The following is a 16,285-nucleotide window of genomic DNA, read 5'->3' as shown; positions in this document are numbered from 1 at the left end:
CTAGCCTTCCTTAGTTAGTTCACTAATTTGCATGGTAGAGTGTTCTTTTATAGTGAAATTATGCATAAATAGAATAGAGGAAGAATTTATCTTGAAAAACAATTTTCATAGTTGCAGTTTTGAGTTGTGGTTATTAATTTTTGTTCAACTTCATTATAGGAACTTATAAACAAGTTTGGTTCTTACGATACAATTATCTCAAAAAAAAAAAAAATCGTGTTTTCATTACTCTCTTTTGATTAAAATTTTTCATTCCACTATAAAAAATGAACCTTTTTCTCCCATTATTTATATATTTTTTTTCAATTTCTTTCATAGGGCTTAGAGGCCCCTCCTAGCTTTAATTTCTAACTTCGCCATTGGTCTAGTGATATTCCTCTTTACTTGTAAGTGAGAGGTCTTAGACCATCTCAAACTGAAGGAGGGCCAGAGGGCTTGTTTTAGCCCTCTGGCCCTCCAAGAAATTAATACTTTAATGAACAGTACATGACCATATTTCTTACCATCTCCAACCGAGGGCCAAAGGGCCATAGGGCCAAACATAGCCCTGTGACAAAAAAACATCTCCAACCGAGGGCCAAAGGGTCATAGGGCCAAACATAATTTATTATTTAAATTTAAAAACTACAACAACTTAAATTTAAAGTCCATAATCATCATCATCTTCATCATCCGCCATTGTAGGAGTATAGTGAGAGGTAAACAACTGCTGCCAGGTCATAATTTCTTTTTTTTTTCCTATCAAAATAGGCCTTACTCATTGGAGTGTAATTCGAAATGTTCATTTCCATATTCTTATCATCTATCTCTTCTTGTATTTGTTTGGCCCGTCCATCATGCTTACAGTTCCTTTCTTTCACGGCAATGACATTTTGCTCCGCCATTGATTGTAATGATGTTGCCACTTCCTATTGAGTGGCGTAATCATCGTTTGCCTTACCCTTTTCTTTCAACCTTCGGGCCTTTTTTCGTCCCATAGCCCTAGGTATGGTACCTTCACCTGAAAACGGATTTTCTACCCTTGTTTGTTGAATGGTAGGAGATTCATCTTTATCCACATCTACAGCTGAGGATGCAATTCCGAACACCGGCGTAGGACTTACTCTATGTTGAGGTGGATCTTCAAATAACACCCACCTTTTACAAATTTCCCAACAACTGTGATGCTGAAAGGGTTTCCAGCTGCCCTCCATATACAATTCCTTCGCTTGGCGTACCTAGAAAATATAATTACAAAAATTAAAGGAAATTAATTTATGAAATTAAATGTAATATAATTAAATATTTAAAATAAATTGTGAAAACACTTACTTCGTCGTACAAATTGGTGCCACTTTCATGTCTACTTGCGACTACTAATAGTGCTTGATGCCATTTGTTCAAACTTGGATGAAGATGTTTCTTCCATCTTGAAGAATAACTCTCGTGGTTTCGGGTATATTCAGTGGAGTGGTGTCTTCGTATAACTCGTAGTATTTTTTCGACACACGAGTCCAAACACCTTCACTTGTTTGAGAACTCTCCCTCACACTATCTTCCGAGACCCATCTATAAGCCCTACAAAGAGCTTCATCTCTTTTCGGGTCCAAGCCCTACCTTTAATTGCAAATGAAGCCATTTGAAAACTATTGAAAAAATTGAAAGAAACATTATTGGAAGAAGTAAGAAAATATGAGAATTGAAATGGTGTAGGAATGGTGAAAATTTTGTGACAAATGGTGTAGGAATGACTTTGGAATTTATAGGAAAAAATGAGAATTTTTAAAATTGTTTAAACAAAATTTTGGCCAAAAAAAAAAAAAATCAAATCCAACAGTAATTGATGTCAGCATGACGTCAGCTAGCCGTTGGTGTCTAATTTATAGCCCGGCCCAGGGCCGGTTGGCCCTTTGGCCCTTTTTGGTCCAATGGGCACCACGAGCCCTTTAGCCTAGCCCTCGGTTAGACGGTTTTCGGGCTGTTTTCTACCCTATAGTCATCTGAACCATTCGGTTGGAGATGACCTTAGGTTCGATTTTCACCAAAGGTAAATTTGAACTAAATTATTGCTAACCCGTTGTGAGACTAAGCCAATCCCGTCTCGTTTAGTGTAGATAATATTGTTTGTTTAAAAAAAAAAAAATTCATTATATCATACGTACAGTACCAAACTAATCAATTTGAACGGTGAAGATGATCTCCGCATAAGAACTTAATTAATTAAACAGAAGATTATATTTCCCCTCATAATTGAGAGAGAAAGAGACCCACTTCATAATAAACCTCTAATACCAGGTACTTATTTAAAACAATAACCTGGAGTACAAGCTAGAATATTTCTTAACATAAAAGAATTATATAGCACACAAGAACAAGGAAACAATCCTAACCCTAAGAGGAAATATAGAATCCAGGTTGGATCCTCCTCCTCTTACAAATGATTTATTCCTTAATTACATTATAATAAAAAGAAAAATCAAATTATAAACAATAATTAATTGGTTAAGTCCCTCAAATGGTAACTTCTCATAGACACATGAACTGCCTTTCTCGCATTTGTTGTTGCAGCTCCCATAGTTTTTCTTGTCAGACCTAGGGTTCACACACTTGCTTTTGCAACATGTCTCCCCGTACTTGCATTTCTTCCCACACGTGCCACAGTTTATTCTGTGTTCGTATCCCCACATTTCTTCTTGCAGCAATCTGGCCCTGCGCTGCCCGATGCCCGAGAAACCCTAGGGCATTTGTCGCATGTAGTCACAATGGCCCAAGAGGCAAGCAAGTGGCTTCTTCACCTAAGAGAAGTGGTTTTGGGCTGGTTTGGTATTGCTGTGCTTTGAAAAAAAAAAAAAACTGCTTCTACTGTGATGTGAGAATAAGCTCATTTTTGCTGTTTCACTTTTTCAACTTTTTTTCACCCAAAACTACAAAAATAAGCTATTTTTAAGTGTTTACCAAACAGCTTTTTGAGCTCAGTTTTTTTTATACCCATTTTTTTTTTATAAAAGCACATCAGTACCAAATCAGTACTTTATCTGATTGCATGCTTTTGGTTGCATCATCTGTATCTTTGTTTTCCTCATCCAAGAATGATTCTTCTTGGTTCGTAGTTGGAGAGAGAGTAATGGCTAAAGCCATTACCATAGAAAGAACAAGCAAAACCTTAAAGGCTTTCATAATGTTTTGGTTGCGTAGTTGGGTGTATTGTATATATAAAAGAAGAGATTTTTTTTAAGGGAGAGAAGATGGTGAAACAAAGTATATATGTATGAATGTTTTGGATGGAGAAGCATATAGGGTTGGAGAAATATTTATAGTGAAGAATGAGAGGGGGTTTATTGGAAGTTAGTCCAGTGGTTATTAGGGTTTCCTGAATACTAGGGTAGGTTTACAGTAACACTGGACAATAGGGGGATTGGTCAACTATTCTTCTTTGTTCCTTCTGGGTATTGATTGTTCCTTATGTGGTTAAGAGTCCGGTTTATCTTTGGGTTGTCAATCTTCTTAATCTTAGTTGTCAACTCTTTTAATTCAAGGAGTTGTTATTTGTCTTCCCTAAGCCACCTGTTGTGGCGTAATTCAAGGAGTCAACTAAGCCACCTGTTGTGGCATAATTCAAGGAGTCAATCTCCTTATATATTGTTGTACAATTGTAAAGAACTTATGATGGAAATACAATACAACCTTTGAAAATCAAGATGGTATCAGAGCAGGAAAATTAACCTGCATCTGCTATATTGATATCTGAGCATTTTCAATCTTCAAAATGGCTGAAGACAATCTGTTAGTATCAGAAACTGAAAGTTCACCAGTGTTTTCCTTCATGAACGTGCATGAGGTGGATGTCAACCCAAATCAAAGATTAAGCTTAGTCGTGTTGAATGAGTTTAATTACTTGCCTTGGTCGAGAGCAGTGTCTCTGGCTCTAGGTGGAAGGTCCAAGTTAGGGTTCATAAATGGAAGCATCGAAGTACCTGATGCTTCATCACCAACCTATGAATCCTGGCTTAGCAAGGATCAGCTAGTTATGTCATGGCTCTTGAATTCCATGGAACGTAAATTAGTTGAAATATTCAGTTACTCTGAATCCTCATACCAGCAATGGGAGGCGGTCAAGGAAATGTATGGCAGTCAGAACAATGCTGCACGGGTATTCCAATTAAAGAATGACATCTCCGATCTGCAACAAGATGGCAAGCCTTTTGTGTAACTCCTAGGAAGCATGAAGAGCATGTGGAATAAGTTGGAAATTTATCGCCCTCATACGACTGACGCAACACTGCTACGAAAGAGAGCAGAAGAAGACAAGATATTTCAACTCTTGTCCAGTCTCGATTCAACTTGTGAAGATCTACGATGTCACATACTCATGAACACTGAACTTCCTTCCTTCACCAGTGTATGTGTGACAATTCAACGTGAAGAAGTAAGGAGAAAAGTCATGAACATAGGTACAATGGCCAGTGTATCTGAGGCTAGGGCATATATAACCAACGAGAGAAAGTACAAAGGAAAGCATCCGAACTTGAAGTGCCAACACTGCAATAATACGGGTCATGTTAAAGACACATGCTGGATTTTACACCCAGAGTTAAAGCCTGATTTCATGAAGGACAATAAGGGTGTACAAAGGGTGAACCGTACTCCACATCGAGCAAATCATGCAACTGCCGCCACCTCCAATGGGTCTGATCCATTCAAGAACTTTACATCGAATCCAGCTGAACTCATGAATGAGTTTATGTCGTATCTTCAAGGCAAGAAAAGAGGGGCTGGAATTAACCATGCAGACAACATAGAAGAAAGGAACTCGACGGTATTGCTCAGCAAGTTTGCAGGTTTCTTGGTAGACACAAAACTCGTACCCCAAGAAGACATGCAAGGTATCATGAAAGCCTTTAAAACAGCTCTTAAAATAAATATGTTGCATGATTTTTGGGTTGTAGATTCAGGTGCCACATATCATATGACCAACCATGTGTCTAAGTCTCAAAAGTTTGAAAAATTTGCAAATCCTTCTCAAGTTTCAATTGTAAATGGTGAGAATGTAAAGGTTTTAGGAAAGGAAAAAATAAAATTAATGTCAGATGAAATTGAATCGATGGCTTATATGTTCCTTCCTTCCCATTTCAACTTCTATCTGTGGGAAATATCACAAATACCTTGAATTGCTTAGCCATTTTTTCTCCTCACAATGTCATCTTTCAGGATTGTGCTACCAAGAAGATGATTGGTCAAAGGTTTTATTTAGATGGTCTCTATTATATATCAAAGAGCAATCCCAGAGGACTCCAAGCCAAGTTCAACCACATTCAAGATAATCAATTGTGGCATCAACGTTTAGCTCACCCTTCTCCACCCATTTTGTCAACTTTATTTCCAAACTTAGGGAATGATGCTATCTCATGTGAAACATGTCACTTGCATAAGGCCACTAGATTACCTTTTAACTCTTCCTTGTCCAGGGCTAGTAAGTGTTTTGAACTAGTTCATTCAGATGTATGGGGACCAACTAGTGCATCATTTGATGGCTATAAGTATTTTGTGATTTTTGTCGATGACTTCTCTCGAGTCACATGGTTGCATCTTCTAAAGTCTAAGAATGAAGTTATGGAAGTATTTAAGGACTTTCATAACCTTGTTAAAAACCATTTCTGTTCTCAAATTCAAACCTTAAGGTCTGACAATGGCACCGAATATATGTCCCATATCATGAAACAATATTTAAGCACTCATGGCATCATGCATCAAACAAGTTGTGTAGGCACACCTCAACAAAATGGCATAGCCGAACGAAAAAACCGTGATCTACTTGAAAAAAACAAGAGCTCTAATGCTACAAATGAATGTACCAAAGAGATTTTGGTCCCAATGGGTTATGGCAGTTGCTTATATCATTAATAGATTACCCAGCCGAGTCTTGAATTTCAAGTCTCCCCTAGAGGTCATGAAAGGAAGAAAAATTGACCTCTCACACCTTAGAGTTTTTGGCTGCATCTGTTTTGTGCACATTCAATCTCATCACCGAGATAAATTAGATCCTAGAGCTGTTAATTGTATTTTCCTTGGTTACTCATCTACACAAAAGGGATATAAGTGTTATAATCCCCAACTAAGGAGAATGATTGTGTCCAAAGATGTTCAATTTCATGAAATTAACCCTTTTTTCAGCAAGTCAAGTGAAATCACCATTCAAGGGGATGGCTTCTTGGATGTGTTCCCACTACCAAGAATCGAACTTGAGGCTTTACAACAACAAGATCTTAGCCATGCCAACATTGATGCATCTCTCAATGAAAATAGTAATGAAGGGTCTTATTCTGATGGTACACTGCATGAAGATGGTGACAATCAAGATGATGTGAACGAGTGTGAAACAACTCTGTCTGCTCCTCGACGCAATCCAATGCGTGTTAGGAAAACTCCCACAAGACTTGAAGACTTTGTCATCTACAAACCCATACATCCCATCTCCAATTGTGTGTTGTACAAGAGAGTGACACCAGCCCATGCTACATTCCTAAGCGCTATATCAAGTTACAAGAAGCCTCATAATTTCCATGAGGCCAATAGCCAAGAGGTGTGGAAAGAAGCAATGTAAGAATAACTTAACGCCCTAGATCAACACAACACCTGGAGTATCACCAAACTTCCAACAGGCAAGAAAGTCGTGGGTTGCAAATGGATTTATAAACTCAAATTCAAGTCAGATGGATCAATTGAGAGGCATAAAGCGAGACTGGTGGCTCGGGGATTCACTCAAACATTCAAGGTGGATTACAAAGAAACGTTTGCACCTGTTGCCAAAATGAACACAGTGAGAGTGTTATTGTCCGTCGCTGTAAACAAGGGGTGGTCCATGTACCAAATGGACGTGAAGAACGCATTCTTGCACGGTGATCTCAAAAAAGAAGTCTACATGAAATTGCCACCAAGGCATCCTTAAAGCAATGAACCGGATTTAGTGTGCAAATTGCACAAATCCATTTATGGCCTGAAACAGTCCCCATGAGCTTGGTATGCAAAACTAAGCTCAGTTCTCACTAGTGTTGGTTTCAAAAGCAACAATGCCGATTCTTCACTATTTGTTCGCACATGAGCTGTGGGCAAATTGGTTGTGCTAATTTATGTTGATGATCTGGTAATTACGGGTGATAATACTGACGAGATCTTCAACCTCAAACAAACCCTCAGACAAAGGTTTGCAATTAAAGACCTTGGGATATTGAAGTACTTTCTTAGTATAAAAGTGGCAACTTCGCATAAGGGACTGTTTCTTAATCAAAGAAAGTATGTCTTGGATTTGCTCAAGGAAGCTAACATGAGCGATGCTAAACTGGCCATTACTTCTCTTGATAGCAAGCATAAACCTAGCTTGAAGGGCACGCCACTCACGGATATCAGTCATTATCAACGATTGGTTGGTAAATTGATCTATCTAACAATCACCAGACTCGACATCACTTATTCTGTAAGTCTTGTGAGCCAATTCATGCACTCCCCGACTCTTGAGCATTTGACCCTTGTTAAAAGGATCTTACGATACTTAAAAGGATCAGTGGGTTGAGGTATCATCATGCAGAAGAATGACAACACCCAATCATGGGGTATTGCGATGCTGATTGGGCGGGGAATGCAATCGATTGTAAGTCTACCACAGGCTACTGTATATTTGTCGGTGGAAACTTGGTCACCTGGAAAAGTAAGAAGCAAATTGTTATCGCCAGATCAAGTGCCGAAGCTGAGTATCATGCAATGTCTTCAACTGCGTATGAGTTGATCTGGCTCAAGGGTCTTCTATGTGATTTAGGTGTTCCTTCAACTCTTCCTATGTCCTTATTTTGTGCAAATCAGGCAGCCATGCATATCGCATCAAACCCCGTGTTTCACGAGAGAACGAAACACATTGAGGTTGACTGCCATTACGTTCGGGAACAGGTGCAGTCGCAGGTGATTTAGACACATTATACAAGAAGCTTCGACCAACTGGCTGACATCTTCACAAAGCCTTTGGCTTCTCATCAGTTTCAACAACTTTTGTTCAAGCTTGGTCCATAAATCTTCTGGATCCAACTTGAAGGGGAGTATTGGAAGTTAGTCCAGTGGTTATTAGGGTTTCCTGAATACTAGGGTAGGTTTACGGTAACACTGGACAATAGGGGGATTTGTCAACTATTCTTCTTTGTTCCTTCTGGGTATTGATTGTTCCCTAGGTGGTTAAGAGTCTGGTTTATCTTTGGGCTGTCAATCTTCTTAATCTTAGTTGTCAACTCCCTTAATTCAAGGAGTTGTTATTTGTCTTCCCTAAGCCACCTGTTGTGGCATAATTCAAGGAGTCAATCTCCTTATACATTGATGTACAATTGTAAAGAACTTATGATGGAAATACAATACAACCTTTGAAAATCAAGAGGGTTATGGGTGGTATTAATTTGTAGAGTATTCATCTACTTAATGGGTTGTCTAAATCAAAGGGCTACGAAGCGTTTAAGTAAACAAAGTTAGGTTTCGAAAGAAATATTGTACTCCAAATTAATTAGGTGGATAGGAACTTATGAATAAGAAGATAATTTACTTGATGACAAAGTAGGCAGGTTAGGCTGTGGTATTCTCCTTATTTGCTTGGGTTAACCGCCCTCATGCATGCATAATATTGCATATATGTTGGTACTTACGTGAGCTCTAGCCCGCCTTCTTGTTATTTCAAGGGTCCAAGAAACCATGGTCCATTTTCCAAGGGGGGGAACCGTTACAGAAGCACTTGTTGAGCCTCTATGTTAACCTTTTTCCTTTAATTAGTAGACTTTTGGAATCACATAATTGACCATTGATCGACCATATATATTAGTGAAGAAACTTCGAGGAGGGTGACTACCCGATGACTTCAATACCATCCAATTCGATTTCGTTACCATAGATTTGGTTCTGGGAATAACATTTTAAACACATGATCATAACTACGAGTTTTATTTAAAAACACTGCAATAGCTCAACCGGAGGAAAAAATAAAAATAATATATATATATATATATATATATATATATATATATTCTTACACATCCCACTTTCCTTCTCCCTCCTTCAAATTTCAATTGTTTAATAGATTTTTAGAATGCATGTGAGGTAAAATTGGGTGTGTGAATATCCAATCTTACTTCAATACATTGAAGCACTGCGGACATCGAAGTCAGAACAGTGCACCTACGAACATGGCTTCAACATTGGTAAAAGGTTAATTAAAAAATGTATGGCTGGTTAATGGCTTAAACATTTTAAAAAGAAATCTTTGGCACTATGCTGTTTTAAAAAGTTTTATCAAAAAACTTTGCTCGTTTTTCCCATTTCCTTGCAAAGAAAAGTTCCCGTGCAACTATAGATGAACTCGTCGCACTATCTGTTAAAAATGTAGATCCAATATCGATAAACTAGTTAAGAAATTTTGCATGCATGTATCTATAACGAGTTGGGGATCCCCTCTATTGCCAATTAATATAGGTGAAATTCAACTACGTACGTCAAATATTTAAAGAGGCAAACTACTGATCTACTTCTAACCACACTTATATTGTCTTAACTTACCCATCTATTATTAGGTGTTGAATTTAATCACAAAATCTTATGGTGTTATTAGAAGTAGAACGATACACTTATAATTTCACAATGTGAAAACTTATATTCAACACGCCCCCTCACGTAGGACCACCACATAGTGGGCCACACGTACAACCAATTCCATGTCAGACATTAGCGCATAAACATAGTGTTACATTAATAATTAACTCGGCCACAACACAGACAATGTTATATTAAACTTGGTAACTAGGGCATGTCACGAACCCACATGACCTACAATCAAACCCTCTCTGATACCATGCCAGACAGAGAGACAGGTCACTGACCCACTCCTGACCACACTAATATTGTTCTAACTTAACCAATTATTACTAGGTGTTGAATTTTATGACAAAAAGCCTCGATGTTGTTAAAAGTGAAACCATATGCTTATATGTTATTTTATTCTCTTAATTTCCCAATACACTTATATGTTATTTTATTGAGTAATGCTATTTATACCATGTTTTTGTCCCACATTTTCATACCACCTTAGATGGCATTTGATGTGGACAGCCACATTATTTGAATTAATCAGATTTTTAAATTTAGTTCATTATTTAATAAACTAATAATTAAGAAAAACTAGTTAATTAAATGATGATTGTGGTATATGAGGAGTGTTTCTCCTTCATTTTCTTAGGTTTTGCAAATTTTTCCAATGATGTGGCTGTTCACATCAAATGCCACCTAAGGTGGTATAGAAATGTGGTATAAAAACATGGTATGAATAGCATTACTCTAAAAAGATTGAAATTAAATGATGTAGCTTGTCCAACTCATTTGCCACCTAAGATGGTAAAGAAATGTGGTATAAAATTGTGGTAAGAATAGCATTACTCTAAATTTGGAGACTAAATTTACAAACTAAATGATGTGTCACCAATAGAAATGAGCGCATTTATCAACACTTCAGTAATAAATCAATCATATACCTTTCATGTCCTTTAGTTTCCAAAATTTATTCTCTAAATTTAGTCTCTCTAACATTACCCTTTTCTTGCAAACTAAATTCCCTATACATACAGTATCAGACTGAAAGTTAATCTTAACTAAAACAAACATGATATTTTCATCAATTAATTAAAAAAAAAAAGCTTTGCAGGTATAAAAATAAAATATGTACGCTTAAAATTAAAAGATAAAACAATAGGTACTTATAGGAAATTTGAATGGAAGTTAACAAAGGTGGTGCTTTAGCATTACAACAAGAGTCTGAGTGGTAATGTACATATTTGTGTGCAGGGAGAGGGAACCAGATTTCTAATTGAATGTTAAAGATCTAGATATACAAGCATGGTAATTAGCGCACACATGCCTGAAAAGGCAGAGACTGAGTAATCGTTATACGATTAACCGGAATATCTAATTGCAAGCTTAACATAAATAAAATGAAAGATAATATTTTATTCATTATTCTTAAGAATTTTTACATTAATAATAAAAGAAATAGTCAACAAATAACTGGCCAAGCTAGCACATCAAAAGGTGATAACTAGCTGGCCCTTATTATCCTTGCACACATACATAAATTCATATAGCCTTATTTTATCTTCGCAATGTCGACCGAATATAAGTTCATTATCTGCTGATCAGTAATTAATCTTCGATCACGCATAGCTGCACATGCCATACGCACATGAACTGCCTTTCTTGCACCTATTGTTGCAGCCGCCACAGTTTTTCCTGTCAGACCTTGGATTCACACACTTGCCTTTGCAGCATATCTCTGCGTACTTGCATTTTTTCCCACACTTGCCACAGTTTACTCTGTCTGTGTTCGTGTTTACACATTTCTTCTTGCAGCAATCTGGGCCTCCGCTGCCCGAGACCCGACAAACCCTAGGTTTTTTGTCGCATGTCATCACTGCAGCCCGAGAAGCAAGGAAGCGGCTTGTTCCCCTCAGAGAAGTGCTTTTTTCTAATTCGCTTTTGGTTTCATCGTTTGGATCATTGTTTTCCTCTTCGAAGAATGATTCTTCTTGGCCTGGGATTGCGGATAGAGTACTAATGGTTAAAGTCAGTAGCATGGCAAAAACAAGCAAAACCTTGAAGGCTTTCATGATGTAAGTTTAATTTGTTGGTGAAGCGGAGAGATTTCAAAAGGGAAAAGTTGATGAAGGAACGTATAGGATGTTTTTTTTAGATGGATAAGCATATGGGTTTGTAGAAGTATTTATAGAGAAAAATTTATCAGTGGGGGCTAGTTGATAGAGGTCAACGAGTTCGATATCATTTGAAAACCAGGGCTGCATGTATTAGTTAACTTGTATAATTTGAGAGTTCATGATGTCCTTAATGCGTTGGTCTAATTCAAAGGGCTACAAACAAAACGTTTTAAGTAAACAAAGTTAGGCTTCCGAAGAGACATTATACTCGAAATTAGGTCAGTATGAACTTATACAGGAACGAAGAAAGGAAACTAAGTCACTGAGTTTGCTCATAGGCTGACGGTTAATTCATCACACTCATGATGAATCATTAGATTTATAATTTGCTTGGGTTAATTCATCATACTCATGCATGCATTGATGCATGTATATATGTTGGCAATTACATGCGAGCTCAAGCGCCCGCCTTATGGTTTCTCAAGGGTCCAAGAAACCAAAATTAGTCCATTCTCCAAACGAGGAAACCGTTACAGAAGCACTTCCACTTGTGGAGCCTTATATATTGACCCCTTTTTTTTTTTTTTTTTTTTTCTTCTGTTGATACTTCTGGAATCATATAAGCAACATGTAATGTTAAGGAGATCATCTATTTATATTATATCTTGTAAATCATATGACATTGTTGTTAATGATTAAATCATTATTTAAATGTTGAATAACGTGCTTATTTTTAATTGATGACACATTACATGCATGTTTTGCAGAAGGTCAGCATATACTTAGCACAACTCATAAGCAACCAAATATATGTATTAAGAAGCTTCCAAGGAAGGTGACCATCAGGGCCTGTTAGATTAGAATTCTTAACTCTGGAATTTTTTTTCATAGTTACTATTTCTTGTATATAGCAAGTAGTAACCAATTGTAATTAGTATAAGATTCAATAAAAAAAAATTGTTATAGACTATATATATGTTGTACTATTATGCATCGATCAAAATAAGAAGTCACCAATTCAGTTCCATAGATTTGGCTCTCGCAAAAAATATAAGTATATGAAAATTTTTAATGATAATATATATACACGTGTGTGTCTTCATTATATGATAGGGCAATGTTTACTTTGTTTTGTGCATTTGTCCTTAATTATTTTCCTAAAATTACAAAATATGTAACTTTTAAAAATTTGCTCCTTTAATCCACTTTTAGAGTTATGCCTACATGTGATTAATTTGAACTAAATCTTACAAGATAAAATTCCAAACTAATATGGGTCAGTGATTTCTAAATCTCAAAGGATCAAGGACTAGCAATTGATAAAACGAAATATGTCAGATTAATTTATTTGGGGTTAATTCAGAATAGTACTAGTATGAAAGATTGCTCATGGACCAGGACTAGTATGCGTGGGACAGTGAACATTACATGGACACACACATCAGAATTTTGGCAGAAAAATGCATAGATAATTGGTAATGGTCTTAGAATAGGAGACATATTGTCTGCCCTCCTGATATGGTGCCCTCCTCATGCCTTTCTATTTTGTGCAGTAACGGTTAAGCCACATTAACATTTTATATTGATTTTTTTATAGAGATAATAAGACAAAAAAACAATAGGAATATAAAATGTTGATGTGGCTTAACCGTGACCGCACAAATAGGAGGGCATGGGGAAAGCACCATATCAGGAGGGCAGACAATCTGCCTCCCTTAGAATAATATAATTCTTCAAGTTCATTGCATTTTTTATCAACTATTTAATGGGTAAAAATTTCAGAGGATACCCTCTTGACCGTTAGATTTGATTTTAATAAAATTATGTGGTTGAGATTGTGTGGCCTGTGATTTAATTTCAACCACAAAATTTCATTAAAATCAAATCTAATAATTAAGAGAGTGTCCCCATTTTTTTTTGAAAAATGAGGATCTCTCTTGTTAAAGGGCCTACACACACATGCTATAAAATCCCTTATCTTTGTTGGTTACATAAGATTGTTATGTAAGTTGTCATAATGTGACAGGATAAATGTATAGCAGTAGTATACTGTGAACTAATCATGCATAATGGCACATCCCATAAACACAGCCCTTCTTGCACTTCTGATTGCACCCACCACAATGCCTATTGTCAAACGATGCATTGACGCACTTACCCCTTCAACAAATCTCAGTATACTTGCATCTGTAGCCGCAAATCCCACAGTTGGACCGATCAGTCTTCACGTCAACATTTCTTCTTGCAGCAGTCTGGCCCCAGGTTGTTCTTCGCACGACAAATCCTAGGAAAGTTGTCGCAAGTATAACTGGGCAGTGGGATATTTTTATGATGATTATAAAGAAAACGGCTCACTCCTCTTAAAGAAGTAGTTGCTTCTGCTTCATCTGGTGTGTCAGGCAATGTAGTTGCTTCTGCTACAGTACTAGTCTGCACTTCCACGTCTTCGATATGATGTGGAAATTTGCAGCTCCAACAACGGCCATTGCTGCTAGGAGAGTAAAGAAGATGTTAATCAACTTCATGGCCATGACTAAATATTATCTGAAAGTTATGAAATATTTGTAAGGAAAGATGTTTTTGAAGAAGAAGAGTGTAGACTTATTGTAGGGTGTCAATTGAGCGTGTGGGTTTTATAGAAACATAGGGAAAATGATCATTTTTTGTATATTGTACGGTCAGTTTTCTTTAGGTACTATTTATATATATAATTTTAAATTTTAAATTTTAAAATAATTTTTTACCGTATAATATACGATGAACGATCACGATAATGAAATTCATAAGATTCCCAAAAAATGGATACGGTGAGTATCGTTTCCGAAACATAGGGAGGAGAGAGTTGACAATTGGAAACTGCATGTACAAGTCTTGCTTTATTTGCGTGGCTTAAAATGATGATGGTCTAAATTCAATAGACTACTTGTATTTTATAAATGACTAAATATCTTATATGTACAGAAATCATTTGATTGACAAGAAAGGAAAGTTGTACTCCCTGTGATTCTGATTCTGTATCCCATCATAAAGTTTAAGATACAAAAGTTCAAATAAAGAAATATGCAAAAATTATCCTTTTCCTCACTTTCACAGCTATGATAAATTTATGTAATATTTAATTTCACCCCATTATGAAACTTAATTGCAACTCCAATCCAAATTTTAAGGCTGGTCCAAAGCTTAATAAATAGGCCGGCACCATGTAAAATCCCTCCAGCCGAGCAAAATAGGCCAGTTCATAGCTCAAGCCAGCATGTAAGTCGGCCCAAAATGCGCTAAGTAATGTACCGACCTATGTGATGTCATGCTGGTGTTAGCATGACGTCAACAAAGCCAACATTTTTTTTTTTTTTTGCGTTAGGTGCGTGGGAAACATTCGGATGCGGGCCCACATCCTAGATAGAAAATAGACGGAGCGGCCTACCGTCTAAGGTGCACTAAAGGGGCTCGGAGATGGGCCATGTGGCGCGTCTTCGTCAAACGACTAGTTTTCTGAACCATTGGACTTCCAACGGTCAAAAAATTTTGAAATTCAAACCCAACTGTTTGTGACGTGGCAATATCTGGGCCGTCCGATTCCTAGATCAATGGTCCACGATTTTCGGCCAAAAAACATAAAATAAAAAAAAAATGTCAGAATTATTACCGTTGGCCACATGTTGGGCTGTTGGATTTCAACCTTTTTCAAATCTAATGGTCTAGATTAATTAATAAAAATTATTAAAAGTTGTTGAAAAATATAGAAAAAATAAAACAATTTTTTTTTTCTATAAATACCTAACCATCATCATCTTTCACATTACACTACATTTCAATATTTTCAACACTTCGAACCAAAGCCTTCATATATTTTTGTGTGCAAAAAATGACAATTTGGACGGTCATCGAAGATGTTATGTTGTGTGAATGCTGGATTCAAATTACTCACTACTAGAAAATATTATTTTGCCAACAAATTTTAGGCCGACAAAGCAAACATTTTGTCGGCACGAGAGTTCTTTCCCAACAAAAATTTTAATTTATCAGCTCATAGTAGTTGAACCTATGCAGACTATAAATTTATTGGCATAAAATATTTGTACTAACGAATAAAATGACAGTCGCAAAAGCATGCAAGTTTGTCATCTCTCACAATTAAAAGAAGGGTTTGGACTTGTTAACTTTTGAAGTTTGTGTATTTGTATATATTGTTGTATCTAGGAACCGAAACATAATACAAATATATAGAGAAGTTTGAGTGAGTTGCAAACAACACTCAACACTCAAGACTCTAACCTAGAACAACCTTAAATCAAGCTGGAAGTCTCGGCATAGGAAGAATAATTAACCTCCTTGAATTAAGGAGTTGCCAACCAGCTGCCAACAAGACAAGACAGCTGCCAACAAGACAAGACTCAGCTGCCAACAAGACAAGACTCTTATACAATTAGGTAAAGCACTTACTTTAGGTAAAGCACTTACTAGGGTTGACACAAACCCTATTACACAGATAATATACAATATACCTAGAGGACTTTCAATACTCCCCCTCAAGCTGGATCCAGGAGGTTGATGGATCCAAGCTTGCCGAGAAGCCGCTGAAACTG

General features: G+C 36.8%; 1 protein-coding gene and 2 pseudogenes across 1 annotated transcript; all 3 read right to left on the bottom strand.

Annotated features, from left to right (window-relative positions):
• Positions 1-908: 908 nt before the first annotated feature.
• On the bottom strand, positions 909-3,156 carry LOC148695473 (uncharacterized; annotated as a pseudogene).
• A 7,948-nt stretch (positions 3,157-11,104) lies between these two features.
• Positions 11,105-11,712, bottom strand: LOC137733593 (uncharacterized). The gene has a single exon (XM_068472725.2). The coding sequence runs from the start codon at positions 11,652-11,654 to the stop codon at positions 11,202-11,204; it is 453 nt and encodes a 150-aa protein (XP_068328826.2). The 5' UTR covers positions 11,655-11,712; the 3' UTR covers positions 11,105-11,201.
• A 2,047-nt stretch (positions 11,713-13,759) lies between these two features.
• Positions 13,760-14,230, bottom strand: LOC137733462 (uncharacterized; annotated as a pseudogene).
• Positions 14,231-16,285: the final 2,055 nt, after the last annotated feature.

The sequence above is a fragment of the Pyrus communis genome, chromosome 7, assembly GCF_041283825.1.
Source record: "Pyrus communis isolate YQ-2024b chromosome 7, ASM4128382v1, whole genome shotgun sequence".
Lineage (NCBI taxonomy): Eukaryota > Viridiplantae > Streptophyta > Magnoliopsida > Rosales > Rosaceae > Pyrus > Pyrus communis.
Note: the sequence above shows the minus strand (reverse complement) of the source record. Positions and strands in the feature narration are given on the sequence as shown.

What these genes read in the sequence shown, in the direction of transcription:
- LOC137733593 (XM_068472725.2), bottom strand. Translation starts at nt 11,654, where the DNA reads ATGAAAGCCTTCAAGGTTTTGCTTGTTTTTGCCATGCTACTGACTTTA.